This window comes from Sinohyriopsis cumingii, chromosome 18 (assembly GCF_028554795.1).
Source record: "Sinohyriopsis cumingii isolate HCF-2022 chromosome 18, ASM2855479v2, whole genome shotgun sequence".
In the NCBI taxonomy this organism is placed as follows: Eukaryota; Metazoa; Mollusca; class Bivalvia; order Unionida; family Unionidae; genus Sinohyriopsis; species Sinohyriopsis cumingii.
Window position 1 is genome coordinate 67,449,951 of NC_142978.1, and position 19,120 is coordinate 67,469,070.

General features: G+C 32.8%; 1 protein-coding gene across 1 annotated transcript in view; it reads right to left on the reverse strand.

Annotated features, from left to right (window-relative positions):
* LOC149776848 (uncharacterized) overlaps positions 1 to 18,502 on the reverse strand; it is a 60,702-nt gene extending 42,200 nt beyond the window's left edge. Inside the window, exons 1-5 of the mRNA XM_089942657.1 lie at positions 18,375 to 18,502; positions 15,622 to 15,728; positions 12,113 to 12,151; positions 7,856 to 7,962; positions 7,186 to 7,312 (exon numbers count right to left, since the gene is read on the reverse strand). Coding sequence (XP_089798783.1) covers positions 7,186 to 7,312; positions 7,856 to 7,962; positions 12,113 to 12,151; positions 15,622 to 15,682 — 334 coding nt within the window. The 5' untranslated portion in view covers positions 15,683 to 15,728; positions 18,375 to 18,502. The remainder of the gene's footprint in view (positions 1 to 7,185; positions 7,313 to 7,855; positions 7,963 to 12,112; positions 12,152 to 15,621; positions 15,729 to 18,374) is intronic.
* Positions 18,503 to 19,120: the final 618 nt, after the last annotated feature.

Below are 19,120 nucleotides of genomic sequence, written 5' to 3' on the forward strand. Positions count from 1 at the left end.
GAAATGATGTTCACAGTGATAAGACAGGGCATGGCATACAATAACTTTCTTTTATATGATATCAAGGTAGGTACTATAATGAGTTGATAAAAACCCAGAGGTTAGGTTAATTTTGTTTTCCTTGTTAATGTAAGTATTTGTTCTTGGAGTCTGCTTCATTAGTTTTTATATTGTTGACCCACAGAGCCAGATTTTTTTTGTTTTGCTTTTGTTGGTTTTGTTAGCACCATTATAACCAAATACTTTTCCCAAGGACACACTAAAGCGGTTAGCCCAATGCTGGCTTGAGTAGACTGTCAAAGCTTGAATGCTAGGATTATGAGTCTGATTCCCTATGAAATGAGCCATCACAGGTTGTTTTACTAGGTGAAATTGCACACACACACACACACACACATACACATACATACATACATACACAAATACATACATATATACATCCATTCTTCCGTCCATTCATCCATACATACACAAATACATACATCCATCCATTCTTCCATTCATCTATCCATCCATACATACATACACACACATCCATCCATCCATCCACACACACACACACACACACACACACACATGCATACATACATACATACACACACGCATACATACATACATACACACACAAATACATAGATATATACATCCATTCTTCCATCCATCCATCCATCCATACATACATACACAAATACATACATCCATCCATCCATTCATTCTTCCATTCATCTATCCATCCATACATACATACACACACATCCATCCATCCACACACACACACACACACACACACACACACACACGCATACATACATACATACATAACATACATACATACATATAGTCTTTCCCATGCACAGTTACAACACATTTACATAAATACATACATAGCAAATAATGATATAGGCAGAATATGTGAATTTCTTGTACTTGGAATTGTTGTAAGACAGCATGTTCAAGTACAAAGTGTTACAAAGTGTGGAAAGTATAAAATACAATGAAGTTATAATGTCCGGAACATCTAATTGGGTCAATTATATATATATATATATATATATATATATATATATATATATATATATATATATATATATATATATAAAATCTGTCTTCCCCAATTGTTTTTGCTTAATTGTGCTAAAATGTTTTTATTTTCAAAATCTAATTCTGAAAACTCCCCATTCAGTGACCCTGCACAGCTACAGGGGAACAGCTGCAGAATCACATATCAACAGGTTTCTCATTGTAGCAATTACAGTCAATTGCATTCCAACAAATTGACATTGATAGTCTGAAATATGATAGCCTTCATGTCCTCCAGTCCAGTAACTGGGTTTCTCATAAAAGGCAAACTGATATCATTTTGCCTGGTCATTTCTGAAACTCCATCCTTAGTGAAGTGACATGGGGGGCCCTTCTTTGATATAAGTCTGAGAGGGATCACACCAATAAACAGCAGAGCCAAATGGCACAGAAAGATAAGTGGGGGATAAAAGACAATATTTTTGTTTTGAAAGATGTATTGATGACAGAAAAGAAGATACTTCAAATATATGCAACAGCAGTCAGACAACATGCAAAGGTATGTTTTCAATGTCATGATATTTGACAATTGATTTAATATTTTCTTTTAATTTGATAGTTGTATTTTCAATTGACTTTTTTAATCTTATATAATGTAATTTCCGTAAACAAAATGACATCAAACTGGTTAATTCTAAGCTAGTAAATTACTTTCTTTTAAAGATGGATGAATATTTTATACGAGATTTTCCAAGTCATACTTTTTGTTTTCAATTTATACAGTAGATGTGATCAGCTATATCAGTTATGTATGTAAAATGTGTTGGCTTTAACTGAGTTGCAGATTGAGTTTAAGCTTAAGAATGGCCTTATAGATATCAGTAAATATTCTTTCAAGGTATTTTATATAAGAATTTGATGTATTGTGACTACTACCACAATAATAACCCAAGCAGACCTTTAGTCTAAAAGACAATAACATCATTAGGCTGGGTGATAAGAGTTGGAAGATATTCTCCATTTGGTCATTATGAAAGATACACAGTTGCAAGTTTGGTAATGTTAAATACTTCGACCATATATTTATTCATATTTGAAGCATTTGTGGAGAATTAAGTAAAAAAGAACCTCTTCAGTATATGCTATGAATATTGGACACTGGTAGGAAGAATACAAAAGACACAATTTATATATATTGGATAACTGATTATAAAAGTACTTCATAGCGAGGTCCACAAACATAGACCACACTTTAAGCAGGATGTGAGTTACCAAGAAAACTCCAAAAATTGAGGAAAAAAATCCCTTTGATATCAAGAAAACTGGGGGGGGGGGAGCAGTGTTATGGAACTGTGCTGTTTATTGACCAATTCCTCATTTTACAATCATGTCGATATTAATTTTTAATAACGTGCTTTTTCTAATGAAGTTGTTCGTTATTCTGTTTAAATAACATTTATTTTCAAAATGTCCAACATATGAAAGATCGTTCCAACTGGTTTCAACAACCTATCACGTGTTACGAATTAATTAATTGGAATTAATAATATGCAGGTTTGCAAGTTATAAGGGCATGAGTTATTGAGGGAGCGGTGTACTTTGTTAGCTTAATTCCAAATGCACACATTATTAAGCTTAGATTTTTGCAAGTAAATGTTAGTGATTTTTTGGCATGATTCTGACTAACTTTATTAAATTCCATTGTACAATTCAATACAAATCAATAAGGCCTAACATTTATCCCAATGATATGTATCTTTATGCCAATGTAAAGTTTACAGAGGTTTACTCATTCATGTAGTGGGTCTATGAGCCTTTTGTCTTTAGGACATTTGTGACCAACAATTCAACATTTATATGCTTTAAAGTGTATCCTTAATTATTTCATCTTCACAGATTTTATGCGGTTGGTTTTTAGATTAGAAGTAACAAATTAATTTTTTTCTATCTTTGATTGCAGGAAGGAAAAGGATCAGAAAGCACAGACCAAAAGTTAGCTCTTGTTGAATACACCCACAAATTTTTGTATCTGGCCATTTTTTTCAGATGAAAACACTTTATATTTTGTAAAGAACCAATAGCAAAAGTGCAAAAAGAGAAATTGGCATACAGCAAAATGTCAATGAAGCTTGATAAAAAAGGCAAACATATTATATATACAGCTTATCTAGCATGTAAATTGTTTGGACATGTCACCAAAGATATAATTTCAATGAAAAATATTACCAAGAAATGGCTGGAAACTAGAACAAAAAATTATTTAAAATAAGTCTAACAATCTTGTCACTGTGGCACAAAACTGCAAAATTGATATTAATCATATGACAAAAGTAAATTGCTGTACGATCTGTGTGATTTATTTTCCTTTTGAGACTGATTTGATTCTTTCAAGACATCACTGTTTTGAGCAAAACTTACAAACTTTTTCAATCTTTATTGCTAAAATATTAAACTTATGACAATCTCTATAGGAAGTATTTTGCACTATTTTGTGAAGACAGTATATGCACACTTGTTACTGTTTACTTCTTTACAAAGATATGATTGCGCTATTATAACCATTAGGGCTGTTCCATTTAAACATACATGGTACCCAGGGAAGGCAGTTTTTAAAAAATATATGCCATGGTACTTTGATTTCAACGAGTTCATATTAAAATTATAAGAAATTTCTAAATAGCATCTATGGGTGAGTACCCCACTTTAAAAGTGCCTTTCTTTTGTCCCATGTATGTTTTAATGGAACAGTCCTTATTATTCAGTTTAAAGTGACACACTTGTCGGGTATATATCTGTGCACTAATCATAGAAAGAAGGCTTAGCATGATCTTCAGGATGACAAACTTGATGTAGGGGTGACATCTTTCTTTGTATCCAGATATTATTTTACAATAAAATCTATAACTAGTCACATTTAACATTAGCACCTCTTGGTATAAGCAAATATCAAATGATATGTAAATGTACTCAGGAATCACCTTAAGTTTAATTAGGTATATGGTATGTTTGGCAATATAGTGATATTATCACATTCACATACACATTTACTGGGAGCACACAAAATATCAAATATGTCTTCATTTGCATCATCACCTGAACATATTTTCCCAGTAGTAAAAACAAGCATTTCAAGCTGAAAAAGCTGCTGTTGTAATTGTTGTTTAGTTTATAAAATATACATTCTTATCGTATCTTTTCTGAAGGGTAAATCAATTATATCTCAAAGCTGAATGAGAACTATGTCATTATTTTTGTCCATCTTGATTAATCTTATCAATAAAAGTGGACTTACTTTTGTGACCTCTTCATTTGTGTATCATTTAACTACTGTGTTTGTGTTCTTTGAAAGCTAAAAGGAACATCACTGAAAGGTTCCACTGAATAGTTCAGTGTGAATCTAACTTTTTAAGCTCTATCATTAGGTAATGAAAGTTTCAAAGTTGCTGCAATATTAACAGTATGCCTTTTTGACATGGACTCCCATTTTGATTAAAATGTGTCAGAATATAATAATCATTGTGCTTTGATCTGGGATAGAAATTTTCCCCTTGGGATTACAGATCTGCATCAAACATTCAGCACAACCTTGTGTACCACTTTAAATTCTGAGCCAAGGATGGAATTTTCATAATTTACACATAGACACATGATGGATTCTATTATTACTACCATGGGCAGTCTCCATTTGGGAGGGTAGTACATTTGATAATCAGTAGAGTAGTATAATAATATAATAAGAATTTACAACTAATATTAAACACAAAGTTCAAGTCATATAGGAATAACAACACATCCTTTTTTTATATTCTGGAGGCAGTGTGAGGCATAGATCTAGTAATCTTACATCAGATATTTTAAACAACCAAATGAATGGTATACTGTTACCATGCAAATAGGGTAATGTTGCTATTTGTGCTTTGGAATTATTGATGTAGTATTTTTACTACACCAGGTTTTGCAAGTCAAATAAGTTAGTGTTACACTGTTAAATGGAAACAGGGTAATACAACTAAATGAACAATGTAGTATTATCTCTACATCAAGTTTTGGAAATAAAGACAATCAGTTTTACAATGTGACCTAGAAATAAAGTAATCTTACTACACAAATTTGGTGATTGACAATGTAGCATGTTACTACATCATATTTTGGAGATCACAGACTCTGCTTTACAATGTCACATGGAAATAGGGTAATATTACTAGATGGGTTTGGTGGAGAGCTATGCAGTATTGTTACTACATCAGGTTTTGGGATCACAAAATCAGTGCCTAGAAATAGGGTACTGTTACTACATGGATTTGGTGGAAGGCTATGTAGTATTGTTACTACATCAGATTTTGAAGAAAACAAATCAGTGCCTAGAAATAGGGTATTGTTACTGCATGGGTCTGGTGGATGGCTGTGTAGTATTGTTACTGCATCAGGCTTGGAAATCACAAAACCAGTGCCCTAGAAATAGGGTATTGTTACTACATGGGTTTGGGGGAAGGCTATGTAGTATTGTTACTACATCAGGTTTGGAAATCGCAAAACCAGTGCACTAGAAATAGGGTATTGTTACTACATGGGTATGGTGGAGAGCTATGTAGTATTGTTACTACATCAGGCTTTGGAGATCACAAAATCAGTGCCTAGAAATAGGGTATTGTTACTACATGTGTTTGGGGGATAGCCATGTATTATTGTTACTACATCAGGCTTTGGAGATCACAAAATCAGTGCCTAGAAGTAGGGTATTGTTACTACATGGGTTTGGTGGAGAGCCATGTAGTATTGTCACTACATCAGAATTTGAAGAAAACAAATCAATGCCTAGAAATAGGGTATTGTTACTACATGGGTTTGGTGGAGAGCTATGTATTATTGTTGCTTCATCAGGTTTTAGAGATCACAAAATCAGTGGTGGGAAATAGGGTATTGTTAATGCATATCTTTGGGAATTAACCATGAAGTATTGTTACTAGTACGTTTACTAGTACAACATGATTCACTTTACAACTTCTTGTGCTTCTTATTATTAAACTTGATATTGTGTGTACAGGGTTTAAAATTCCTTTAAAAAGGACAAGCAAGCAATTCCTTTTTTATTCTGACAGCCATTATAGATAGTTTTAATAAAAATACATAGCACTGACTGGTTTATAACGAGAAATATTGCAAGTAAAAGTTAAAATGGGTGTTGCTAATATTAGTATCAGTTATCCTTTTGTAGAAATTCATCATACAGATTGAATGCTTAAGCAATTTCATGATCGAGCAAAATCAAAATATTCTTGATGGATAGCTTATAAATGTGTTAGATTTAACGGTATGTGATAATCATAGTTAACAGTGAGATGTGCAATTTAGTATTGTGACCCGTCAAATACAATTTCTTCTTTGCTATTGAATGTGACAGCTATAAAGACAAACAAAAGATCTGGGCGTGTATTCTTTGCATATTCAATGTGAATCCCATGGAGTCTAACATCAATGTATACCAATAGTTCCCATTCAAAACACCCTGGACATTTTAGAAGGAGGGTGGCCTGAGTAGTTGCTAATGTATCTAAGTATTTATTTATTCTATTCGCAATTCATCGGACAATCTTACAGCCAATCCAATCTTTTTTTGAAGTTGTCGCGGTGATCAGAATAGGTGTATGCTTTTTATAACTGTAATCTGACATTACTCAGATCTGCCTAGCGTTTGGAATGTGATACGTATAAGCTAATGCCAAATTAGGCAAAATTGTAAACCAAGCTTTACAATCCAGCGAAAATTATACAAATGTACGTATGATAATTTAAGTGTCTTTTGAGATGCAATTTACTTAAAATGTAAAAAGTGATGGAGTGCCAAAATCCATCAAACATATTATACGTTGGACAGAAAAGTCATTCTCATTTTTTTAAATAAAATAAATGGCTATTCAAAATGTGGTATTTTAACTTAGTTTAATATGATTTATGATGATTAATTCATTCGTATCGTTACATGCGTGTATCATGGTCGTCGTTTTATTAATCTCTTCGCCTAAGCTAAATTTAAATTCTCCCTACATTGTTATCCTGTTCGTCATTCTATGTGAAGTTCATCACAGCAATTGATTTGGAGGATTAAAGGGAATATAATCCACAACATATATGTCAATATTGCTATTATTGCTTGATTTAAATTACCTTTGGAATAGACGGCGATTCCTTTACCTGATCCACAAAGCATATCCATTTCCCCTGAGCATGGAGAATTGCAGAATTGTGAAAAAGTGTAATCTTTCCCAATTGTATCGCACATACACCATGAATCCTAAGAATAAAGAAAGGATGCAAATGCACAAAAAATGCCGAATCGTTAATATAGAAGAGTGAATACATTTTTGAGTAATATCTGATACTAGTAGTTGTGTATGTGTTCAACTTATTTCCCAGTAAGATCAACAGTTTTCGATACTTAACTTTTGCGAATATGTTTCTTTAAATTTGAAATGTAGAAGGAAATGATTGCGTTTTTTTTACTTTTTCTTGTCAGCAAACGACTATGTTAATACGTTCAAACACGTCTGAGTAATAGCAAAGTAAATTGCCACATACTGTTTGAGCATGCGACTCTTTTAAGAATAGACAAATCAGTCCCAGAAAAATTAGAAGGAAGTTGACTTAATTTCAAAGAATGCAACAGCAAGGAATAGAGATAGAACAAAGGATATATATATATATATATATATATATATATATATATATATATATATATATATATATATATATATATATATATATATATACATACATGTGTGTGTGTGTGTTTGTGTGTGTGTGTGTGTGTGTGTGTGTGTGTGATAGTGGATATTACCTGCAAACCTATGAATGTTGAATTTGGACATGCATCAAAACAATGCCTAGGACCATTCTTTGGCATCGGATTGAGCGAAGAATTTTGGCGAAGACTTATGTAACAACCTTGGAAGAAATGCAACATTACAAATTACTCTGCAAGGTGCATATAAAATAGAATTAATTAAAGGTCATTGTACTCTAGTCTAGATTGTTTATATCACATTAGGTAACAAAAATAATAATGCTGAAAGTGGGTACATAATGAACGCTATTGTGAGCCTTTATGCTGCAAACAGATTTGGCAATCCAACGATTGGTATTTGCAACAATTTAGGAACAATGATGACATAAAATGTTGTAGCCAGTAAAAAGAGTTTGCGCAAGAGTTGTTCTAGAACTATGGGTCTCGTACATGGTGAACGATTCAGGAATATATACAAATACAAATTAAGACGTAAGCGCAATATGTATTTACATGCTGTTTTAACTGATTTATATAGGTGTTTGATAGGGCAAAGAGACCTTTACGTCATGAACACACAGAGTCAGCAAGTTGTTAACCAGCTACTGTTTCTCTGATTGCTTGTATATATTTTGTATGCACTACATATCTATTGATATGGTTCTCTTCAAACATTTTCACAAAAATTCATTTTCTCAGCTGTTCAGATTTATGATACAAATTTTCTGTACTAAAATACTAAACGTTGTTTAAAATGTTTCGTTCAAGAATATTTTAGAATGCATCAATAAACATAATCTAAAAAGGTGTCTTCATTTAACTTCTATAAAAACAAAAATATGCTGCTAAACCATAACGTATACGAAAACTAGTCATCAGTCTGTTATTTGTTCTTTATAGTTGCAGAGACGTAAGGACAATCCTTTTCAGAATATCAGTTGGAGTATTCCTCCTTAAGAGATCCATATTCACCTGGTGTGATTTTGGTTGAATAGCGCCAAGCACTCTCTTAGTTTTCAATATAATTGTGTCAGTAGGGATACCAAATGCCTGCACTACATTCAGGTCTAAATGTATACCCCGAACACCAGCAGTTTTCAAAGTGAATTATGTCTGTTCCATAATTCCTAGATAATGGAGATATTTGAAAAGCAATGTTTTGTACGGTAGCTGAACGTTAGCAAACATTGCTGTTTCTCTATTGATACATTGATTGCATCCGTGTGGATGATCTTTACAATGTTTTTTGTTGTTTACCACCAACTGTGTTATATGATGTAATTCATTAGGATAGATAATAACATTATCAATCGTTGTCTTGCCCTATTGCCACTTGATTTCAGTGCCGTAATTGCAACATAGCAAGTGTAGTAGATTGTAAACACTAAGGATATCCATCTGCATTTAACTTTGCCAGCCACATTAAAAAGTTTGCTTCCGAAGAAGTGCCATTAATTTTGCAATTTTAGTTCCTCATTCACTTATTTTGCATTTTATTAGCATTTTCCTTTGAATTAGTGTATTTCATTCAATTCGTTTTCCACTGAATTAGTTTTAGTGCTAGTTTTCCAAGATGGCAATTTTGTAACTTATCTAGAGTATGTTTGCAATGTTTCCTTGCATGCTTTCATTTAATCAAGATGGGATCCTTGTGTGCAAAGCAATCGAGAGAAGCAGATTAATGGATGGTAAGGGCTTCTTGCTTCTACTTTTAACATGCAAATCGACTTACCTGGAGCATTATTGAAAGTATTCTGGCATGGGAAATTTGATCCGTAGGGTAACCATTATCAATAAATTACTACTCCTCCAGTATTCACTGGTATAGGTATCTTGTTTAGGAGGAAAATTGCTTGCCCAAGGCTTATTATTGATGAGGTATTCCTTTGAACTTTCTACATTGGTGCCCATCTTCAAAAACGGTTAGGTGATCTGTGTTTGTCCTATAGTCCCATGATAACGGATATTTTATTACCTAAATGCTACGATGTGACACAATACATGTTTTTCTCTGCCCATCAACAACGACCATTGAGACTTTGACAAATGTTTTAATGACAGCTATCCCTTCTGGGGTTTTATGGTTTCCTGTTACCTATGTAACATATTATTCTCTGTCAGTTTGGTCAGAGTCTTTTGGTGTTTTAGATTGGTACTGGATATTATTTCTTGTTACTGAAAATTTTTTCAGGTTAACAATGAATCCTTTGTCTTTGTACAAATGATCAACAGTGTTCGTGCAAACTAATTATCTTCTTTGTAGCAGACCTGATCTGTCTAAATATATATGTAGTATTTTCATTAATTGTTGCGTTAAACTATGGTGCATTACAACGATGAGTAAGACCGTTTCAAATTTTAAAGCTTTGTTGTTATCTGTTTTGTTCTCCAATTTTTTATTTTGATTTGTATTTGAAGCACATCATTTTATAATAAAAAAATCCATATCTAAACTAAATAATAAATGATTGATCTCATAGGTCGGATGACTGCTTGTAAACTATGTACGAACATTTAAGGCTTTTGGGGTTTTAAGGTTGATGCTTCTAAGTCCTAGTGTGGTCGTGCTTGTCATAAATTTTTTAAGCATGTGATAAAAAGAGAGTTATCACTTAGGTATGTAAAGACAAAAACATACAAATATTTGTGTGTGCTGTGATTAAAAGGCTTGTTGTAACAATATCTATTTCAGAAATTATATGACCTTCATTTTAATTTAGAACTACGTTGTTAGGGATGAGTATGCTTTTTAAGGAAGACGTGACATGCACGAAAGCTTGCATGAGATTAGAAATATGTCAATCATATTACAGACGTGTATGTCTCTTTTACCATCGAAGGTCGATTTCCCTGAACTAGTGAAACCGAAACCGTGATAAAATGCTGTTTATATTTAACTGTCATTTATTTTAAAGAAGTATGATTTCCAACAATTTTATCATTATGTGATCTTCGTCCGTGATTTCTCAGATATTATTCATTTTCTTTTCAACTTACAATTCCACATATAACATATATTAGTATGTGTGCATTCTGTATTGATGAGCACGAACAATTTTTTCAAACAGTATTACACCCTAGAGTTTCTTGATTTCCATGTTTAATAATTAAATCTAACATTATTTCCAGTGGCGTGTTTGTTTTCAATGCCTAATTCAATATTAGCATGGTGTCAAATAAAACCAATGTTAAGATGTTAATGTTTGAACTTCTGCGCCATTTGATCATGTTTTAGTTCTCATACAAGGGAATGAAATATAACCTATATGCTACAATGTGAATGACTATGATGTATAGGCGATTTTTCATAACGGACAATATTTTCTTGTTCTCCGGAAACAAAATATGGCTTATACTGGCTACTGAATAAATAGGCTTTTAAATTATCAATAGACGGTATTAGAAGCAATATTGTTTGATTAGGTCGCTTTAATGACCGATGATGACTGTGGTGGGATGCACATTAAGCATATATATTGTTGTTAATTGTACAGACACACAATTCACACATTTTAAGAATAAGTAGGATGCTATAGAGTCCAGGCAGTATATAAGAGTGCATCTTCTTCAAAACGGATTCTTAAAAAATGGAATATTATGTGTGAAAGCAGTTAGTATATCACTCTTACACAAACATCACGTTTTATTAGAAACAGCATTGGAATTATAGATGAATGGTAGAGGGCATCATGAATCAACATAAAACATTGCAACATAAAAATACAACCTTGCAGACATTGGGGAATACCTGCAGCATTTCTACAAAGCAGAATAGTTTTAATAAATCCAAAGTTAAACAAATAATCGAAAGCTGGTTCCCAAACACCATAGCAATATTTAACAAGTTTATATATTTGATTACTAAGTTAATTATCCCACAATTTAAATGTAACATAAAAAATAGGGCGAAAGACTGAAATTAGATCCATATTTATGCCATATTTTGTCAGGATGTAATAGGAAAGGTGAATCCAAATGTTTTGAAAATCTCACCCATTTTTAGGCATAATAAGAAAATAAAATATAAACTTTTTCTTTCACCAATCAACATTTTTTATGGTTGAAAAGCTCTGCTGTCAGCGATATTGCATATTTATTTCATGAGAGTAACGGTTTGGTTGTCCAGCCCATTACAATATGCATGAGACGTAATACATAAAAGGGAAAGCAATGTCGTTTAAGGATCATTCCTAAACTAAAGCATGACATATCAATAATTCATCCAACATCTCAATTAACCTTGATAAGCTGTTTGCAAAGTGTCACTACACTTATTTCTATAGAACCAAATGGGTTCCTTTTATTACTTACCTTCTAAAGAAACCCAGATTGCAGTAGTACCTGGATAGTCTGTTCAAAAAATATGGATATGCATCATATTGTAACGCAACATATATAATATGACAAAGTCGATCCCTGAAATGAAATTTAAATGGCTTCATTAAGTTCAAACATGCATTGCCATTTCATTTTAATGACCATTTCAAACATACTGTATTAAAGGTTGCAAAGAGCAAAAAATCTAACAAACAATATTTATTAATACAATCACATGACAATGAAGAGAAATTAATTTTAGCATATATAAATGCATTCCTTAGTAAGGTCATCTGATTATTATTTCCGTAGCCATATTTGGTGCCAATTTTTCTAACAATGCTGAATGTCAACGCTTTTGTTGTTTTCACACAGTTGTACATAGTAATAATACTTACAATAAATTATCACAGAACAAAAAAAACAACAAGTTACTGATTTTATGAAACACTTTAACAATATAATGATATTAAATTATTATCAATACTGAAACAATGGAACTATCATTTTTTAAGGCTACAAAACGATGAATCAGAAAGATGGTGTACTTCTCGGAAGAAGGAAAAGTGATATATTTAGCAGGACAATATAGAGTATAAAACGATGTACGCACGGCATAATAGACTGAACCAAGAGGAGTGTGCTAAAAATATATTCTTCTTCTGACACTTTCATAATGCAAAAATAATTATAACTGTAGTCAAGTACCCGTCTCTCAGGACGTTGTCCGACCCATAAAAGCTAATAAACATAATAGACTCAACCACGAGGAGTGCGCTAAAATATGTTCTTCTTCTGATACGTTCATGATGCAAATACAATTATACCTTTTTATTCTCTTCATGTAAATATTAAAGGTATTCACTGTTCAAATACGTCTTAAGCGTAAATCTCACGTTCATTTAGCTTAACGATTCGAAGATCAAGCAGTTACAAAGAAATCATAGTTGTTGATATAAATTTACAATGAAGATATAACGTATACCTGCCTGCTTATTAAAATTTGCCTTTTTTATGTAGCCAAACTCAAGTATAACTCCAAAATTTGATTACGGTTTTTCGTGTGTCTTTTGCTTCAGAATACAAGTGCACCAAGTGAAGTGCCATCCAGTGCCACTGATGGCATTTTTAAGCCATGCAAATAAGCTTCCTTTCAAGTTTCCCAAGAAGAGTAATGTTAGCATTCGATGGATCTAAGCTTTGTCGCCACCTAATATGGTTCAGAACCAGTAAAGTTCAGAAGCACGAAATACGAAAAAAAAGATAAGATTATACATCTATTCTCTCAATGAAAATACCTGAACAAATCATCTCACTAATGCGATGAAATGTTAGAGATTTCAAAATCCTCGGGGCATGTCCAGAATAAAAGCTGCATAAATATTATATGCCTTCACACTGGTATACTCGAATTACAGTAAACGAATAGCGTACAAAGCTCATTTGTATGTTCATTTCCTATTGTGAGAAAATATTAAAACTATTAAGAATGGTGATTTTGGAGTTTGCAGAATTATTAGCAATATATTTATTATACTTTGTCCAACTGACTAAAACCCCAGGCACCGTTGTTGCTCTATACAGTTCTCTTTGTTTTCTTAAACTAGCTAATCAAATTTTCCTAAAAGACAATTGTCAAGACATCTAGTAATTCAACGGTTTTTACTTCGTTCATAGAACTAGTTCCACTATCAATTCGAATTGAAACCAAATGCATGTGCCCTACTCACACTTTAAAATTTCGGGTTCCTAAAGAAAATAAAGAAAATAATTTTTTGAGTAAATTGCATGCTGCCAAATATCATTTTCACCAACCAAAGGGCAAGAACATTTCATCACATGTAGTTGTATGAATATGAATAAACCGACTTAAAATTTACTGAGATCCTTCTTGACGACAAATGACATCTCGCTCATGTTGACAATCTCTGCTATTTCTGTGAGACAAAAATATGGGTTGGCTGTATTTTGGCGGAGTAATTTACGGAAAATATAGAAATATGTCTTCTAATCACAATCAAAGACGATCTTACAGTCGGTATAGGCACAAGTGCAGCTATGTGTAACATAGGATTGGCAGCACTCTTTTCATTTAGGATATTCTAATATGTCATAAGAAATATTCTATTAGAGAACCAATGTCAACAAACAACATAATTTATGTATAATAAGCGATACAAGAATCACCAAGTAGGCCACTATTATTGCTCTCTTAAATGGTGGAAGCATATCTGCAATAGTTTCATTTAGGAAAAATAAATATGAGGAGAAGCTTTTAATGAACACAGCCATGTCAACACGACCATCCTTTATTAAACAGTACCAATATATTTGAAGGGTCATATCATCATCATAGGGGACCATCTTCACATGATAAGAAATAACATAACGATAACTCCATATCGATATTAGGGTTTGATCAGTATGAATAAATACTATATTTATTTATTCATTCATTTTGTTTTTATTTCATTGATTTATTGACTGACTGATCAAAGAACCTCGTATTCCTCACAATCTTGAAAACATGGTACCGTTGAGGTATCAATACCTTTTGGTGAACCCTCAAGGAATTCAGTCAAAGGAAATAACACAGAAATACGTTTTCTCATCTTTATTTTGTTATATCTTACTTCATGGTAGATCAGTCGCAATAACGAAGGGCAATAGTGAAAGCTCGGGAAGGGAAATATATAAAGGCAGTTCTAAAGAGACCGTGCCTACTAAGGCAACATAAAAGGACAGAGCTAATTAACCAACAGTCTCATGTGAGCTGGGGCCAATCCAATGCAAATGGTTGGCAACATGTAAACACAAAGTGATATCATTTTTAGTGGTTTCAATTTTGTTTGTAGCAACTGTAATCTTGATTGTTATAAAGAGAGAAATATAATAAACGGCCACTCATTGATGAAGAAACGGGTATACAGTATTTATATATATATATATACATATATATATATATATATATATATATATATATATATATATATATATATATATATATATGTGTGTGTGTGTGTGTGTGTGTGTGTGTGTGTATAAACAGAGCGAGAGAGCTGCACAATGGAAAATAGAACGAGATCGATCAAACATGGTACATTTCAACGTTTTTCATAACTGACGAGAAGTTTTAAAATCGTAAAATTGCGAAACTATATTAGGTATATAATATTAAGTTCATGTAACGTCGCAGAAGTCATGGATACATGGAAGCGGTAAATTTGCTAAGCTTTAAATTGTATCTGCTGTTTACTCTCGTTAATTAACCCAGTAGATTAAAGTCCGGCTACAAATGTGACCACCACTGGAATTACTATAATAGTGTATTGATTATTTAGAAAAGACTTGGACTGTCTTGTAAACTAAATGTACTATCAGTATTAGATCTCAATACATTTTATTCAAGGGTGAAGTTTGTTATATGTAGAGTTCAGTGCTACATTATGCACAAGAACGTTCATAATTATGTAGTAACACGAATAGAAGGTCCGTTCACGTACCATTTATATCCATCCCAAACCAAACTAGGATGCTAACCAAGTTGAAGTAAAATTGTTGCATTTTTGTTTAACGTCTGCATATGAGCATGTAGAAACATTCAACGGATCTGAAAAGGAAATAAAATAAACTGTTAAAGCAGTCCCACTGTGACGAGATATAAATCTCACAAAACAAGGTGATGAACGAATAGAATATGCTGATTAGAGGTTCTATATTAGTTATTATCTACAACTGTCTTGTGTTTGTGAATCCGAAATCAACAGGAGACTACTTTGTTTTAAGCGAAAGCCATGGAGAATATCTTGAGAATATTTGGTGAAGGTAAGATACTGCACCCATATTTGGATTTTGTTTTAGATTTTAAACACTGGCCGATTGATCAGCATATAAAGAAGTCCTTGGTTGTATGAAGCAAAGCTCATTCGCAAAATGTAGTCATTTTTTATAGCTTAGGACTTGACTTATTTGGTGGAAATCATTTCTTTTTCTACAACTCCTTCTGACCTTGGTTTATGACATTTTAATGCCACCTGAACTCGAAAGAAATGTATCTGCATATATTCGTCAAGACACATGGTTTAGAACATAAGAACTTTCAGGTAAACACGTTGTCTTCATTCGATCTTGTATCTTTGCCCTGTTGACCTCGAATATATTGTCAAAACGTACCAAATGTGATGTACATAAAACGTATTAACATAAAATAGATTCCAAACTTTCAGCAGAAACCATTGCCGGCTGATTCACGCTGTGCTTACATCGCATCAGCCACCCCAGCAAATAAAAACAAAATACTTGACTAATTATTTTCAAATGCCAGATCTGTCATACATTCAAGAAAATGCAATTCTGTATGTCTTCTGAATCGCTGTTAGTATGATGTTTGAAAGATGCTAATAACAACGTTTCATGGTTTGAATACTATCTTGATACTGACGAATCTTGAAATGAATTACTTTTTCCATCCAACTCGTAAACGAAATATCATGACATTAGATTTGATTTGTGCTATGTTTTGTGTGCAACGCTTTTACGATATTGATTAAATTTGTCATCAAGAAAGACATCCTGCACATAAAACTAAATCTTCGCCAATATGGCTAATACCAATTAACAATATACAACGGTAATATTTGGTGTTCCTTCATTGCATTTATTTCGTTTGTTTGTTTTGTTCAATCATTGCATGCAACTGAATATTAATAAAAACAACTTACAAGTTTTAAAAGCCTGTTTATTGTAATTGGTTTCAGAATTGTTTCTTAGCATTGTATGCCTAGATGGAACAATTATATCCCAACTTAATATTTTTGCATAACGTTCATAATGCATGTGGAAATGTTTGGGATAAACCTGGCATATGTTTTCATAAAACTGAGAGATCTATATGAACACATTTTGACAAATAAGCATCCAGATATTTGCGCCTGAGCACGGAACAATATTGGTAAGAAATTGGTCGCTTTGCCACTGTCATATTCAACTGCGTTATTCTTAAAAATTGAAAACTAAGTTTTATCACGTTGCAAATATGTATTGTGATTTACATCACTCACATACCAAAACAAAACCATTCTATCTCGGCTTAAAATTCAAAGTTATCTTTTGGCTTGCACATATTGTACAGGTAAGACCATTTAGTTCATTTGATGAATTAATCAAGTGATCTTTAAACGTATACTGCTTGTGCAGATTACAGTCTGGTATTTCTTAAAATTGTGACCAAATACATGTACTTTAATAGATTCTTCACAGTTATGATGACACCTTAAAGCAAAGGGAAAAGAGGGCATATGCCCTGGAAGCTCCGGGAGTTTACACGTTTCCAAAACATAATTTTACTGTCGTACAGTAAATACAACTGACGCGTTTCCAAGACCTAATTTTACTGTCGTACAGTAAAGACAACTTACTTGAAGAAACGTACCTGTTGTTTCAGGTTCATATGTTTGTTTGCTATGTGTTTTTTATCTTTAAAGAGAGTTGGAATACCTATGGTTACCGCTCCCAACGTCAACAATTGCTGGGTCAGACCCTGCATATTTCTACAACTTTTGCTATATATAGACTATGGAAATAGCGCTTATAAATCAATCCTTGCTAAGTCCTTGGAAAGAATACTAAGGAAACAAAATCCTGCTAGATAACTTCATAATATATGCCTCAAATATATAAGCAATATTTAAATATGCAATAAACGTTGCAAATACGAAAGATGTATTTAAAAGTGATGAAAGTGCAATGAAAGCAAGAAAGTGTATCAGGTTATCCAGAGCCGTAATACAATTAGCTGCCATTTGCAAGTTTATCTGTCATGCAAAGATTTTGTAGCATAAAAGTTCCTGAATTAATCGCATATAACATGCAAATGTCTTGAACACTAGTGTTTCGTGATGTGAAAACTTACTTTCACGAGTGGTAACAACTCTACGAAGTTGATATGCGGAAATCACTAAATTAAGACAAACAATGGTAGGTTTGCTAACTCCCATGCTGCACCATACTATCTGCTCAACAAATATTGATTTATTAGTATGTACACAAGATCGCACTTTATATGTCTATAAAAAGTAGGAAGAATCTTGAATGATGTGCATGATCAGATTCTTTCAAATAGGCACAAAAATAACAACACTTGCTTTAGTTGACTCGAAAAAATAGAAATAAAAACGTGAAGAAAACAAATAAAGAGAGGGGCAGACTATTATCATAGAATGTGTGAAAAGACTTATACACTGTATCAAATACTTACTTTCAGGGCCACAACTTAACTGTAAAGATTAGATCACGTTCTATGGAAACAAGAGCTGAATCTAATAAGAAATAGCCTCTTGGTAAAGGCTCCAAATTATGTCCCAAAATATGCACCAAATTCAAAACGTTTCTACGGACTGAAATCACCTTTTCTACTTTAATATTTGTTAAGACTTTTGTCTTGATAAAACTGTCAACCTGTTGAATAGGAGAAGATTTAAAATAAACATACCCGGGAATGAATTACCCCATGCATCGATTTAGAAATGCCCTTATCTGCTGTCAATAAATCACTCGTGTAGCCCATACTTTCGAATGTGATTTTAATAGAGATGTTTATTGATTTACGCAAGAGAAATGCTGCCAATATGCATTGCTTTTTCATTTAAACACGTTCAATCGCCTGCATTTATCATGATAATTTGAACTATTGAACTTGTTAACTATGGCTCTACAGTTTCTCTCTGAAAAATATGTGCTCATCCATTGGAAGAAATATTGACAAATGAAATTATTTATACTTCTTTACTGATAAACATCCAATCAAAAGCAGGTATATAAAGTTTTATTCGTCGTAATGATATACATGTCAATTCACTTCTAACTCCAAATGGGATCTCAGGTTCCATTTGATGCGGTCCACTGGCACCTTTCCATAGTATTCTCTACAATTGTCTACTGAATCAAAAATGGACAAACAAACCAGATGTGCAAGTATTTTAAGCAGTATGGCTATTTAATTTT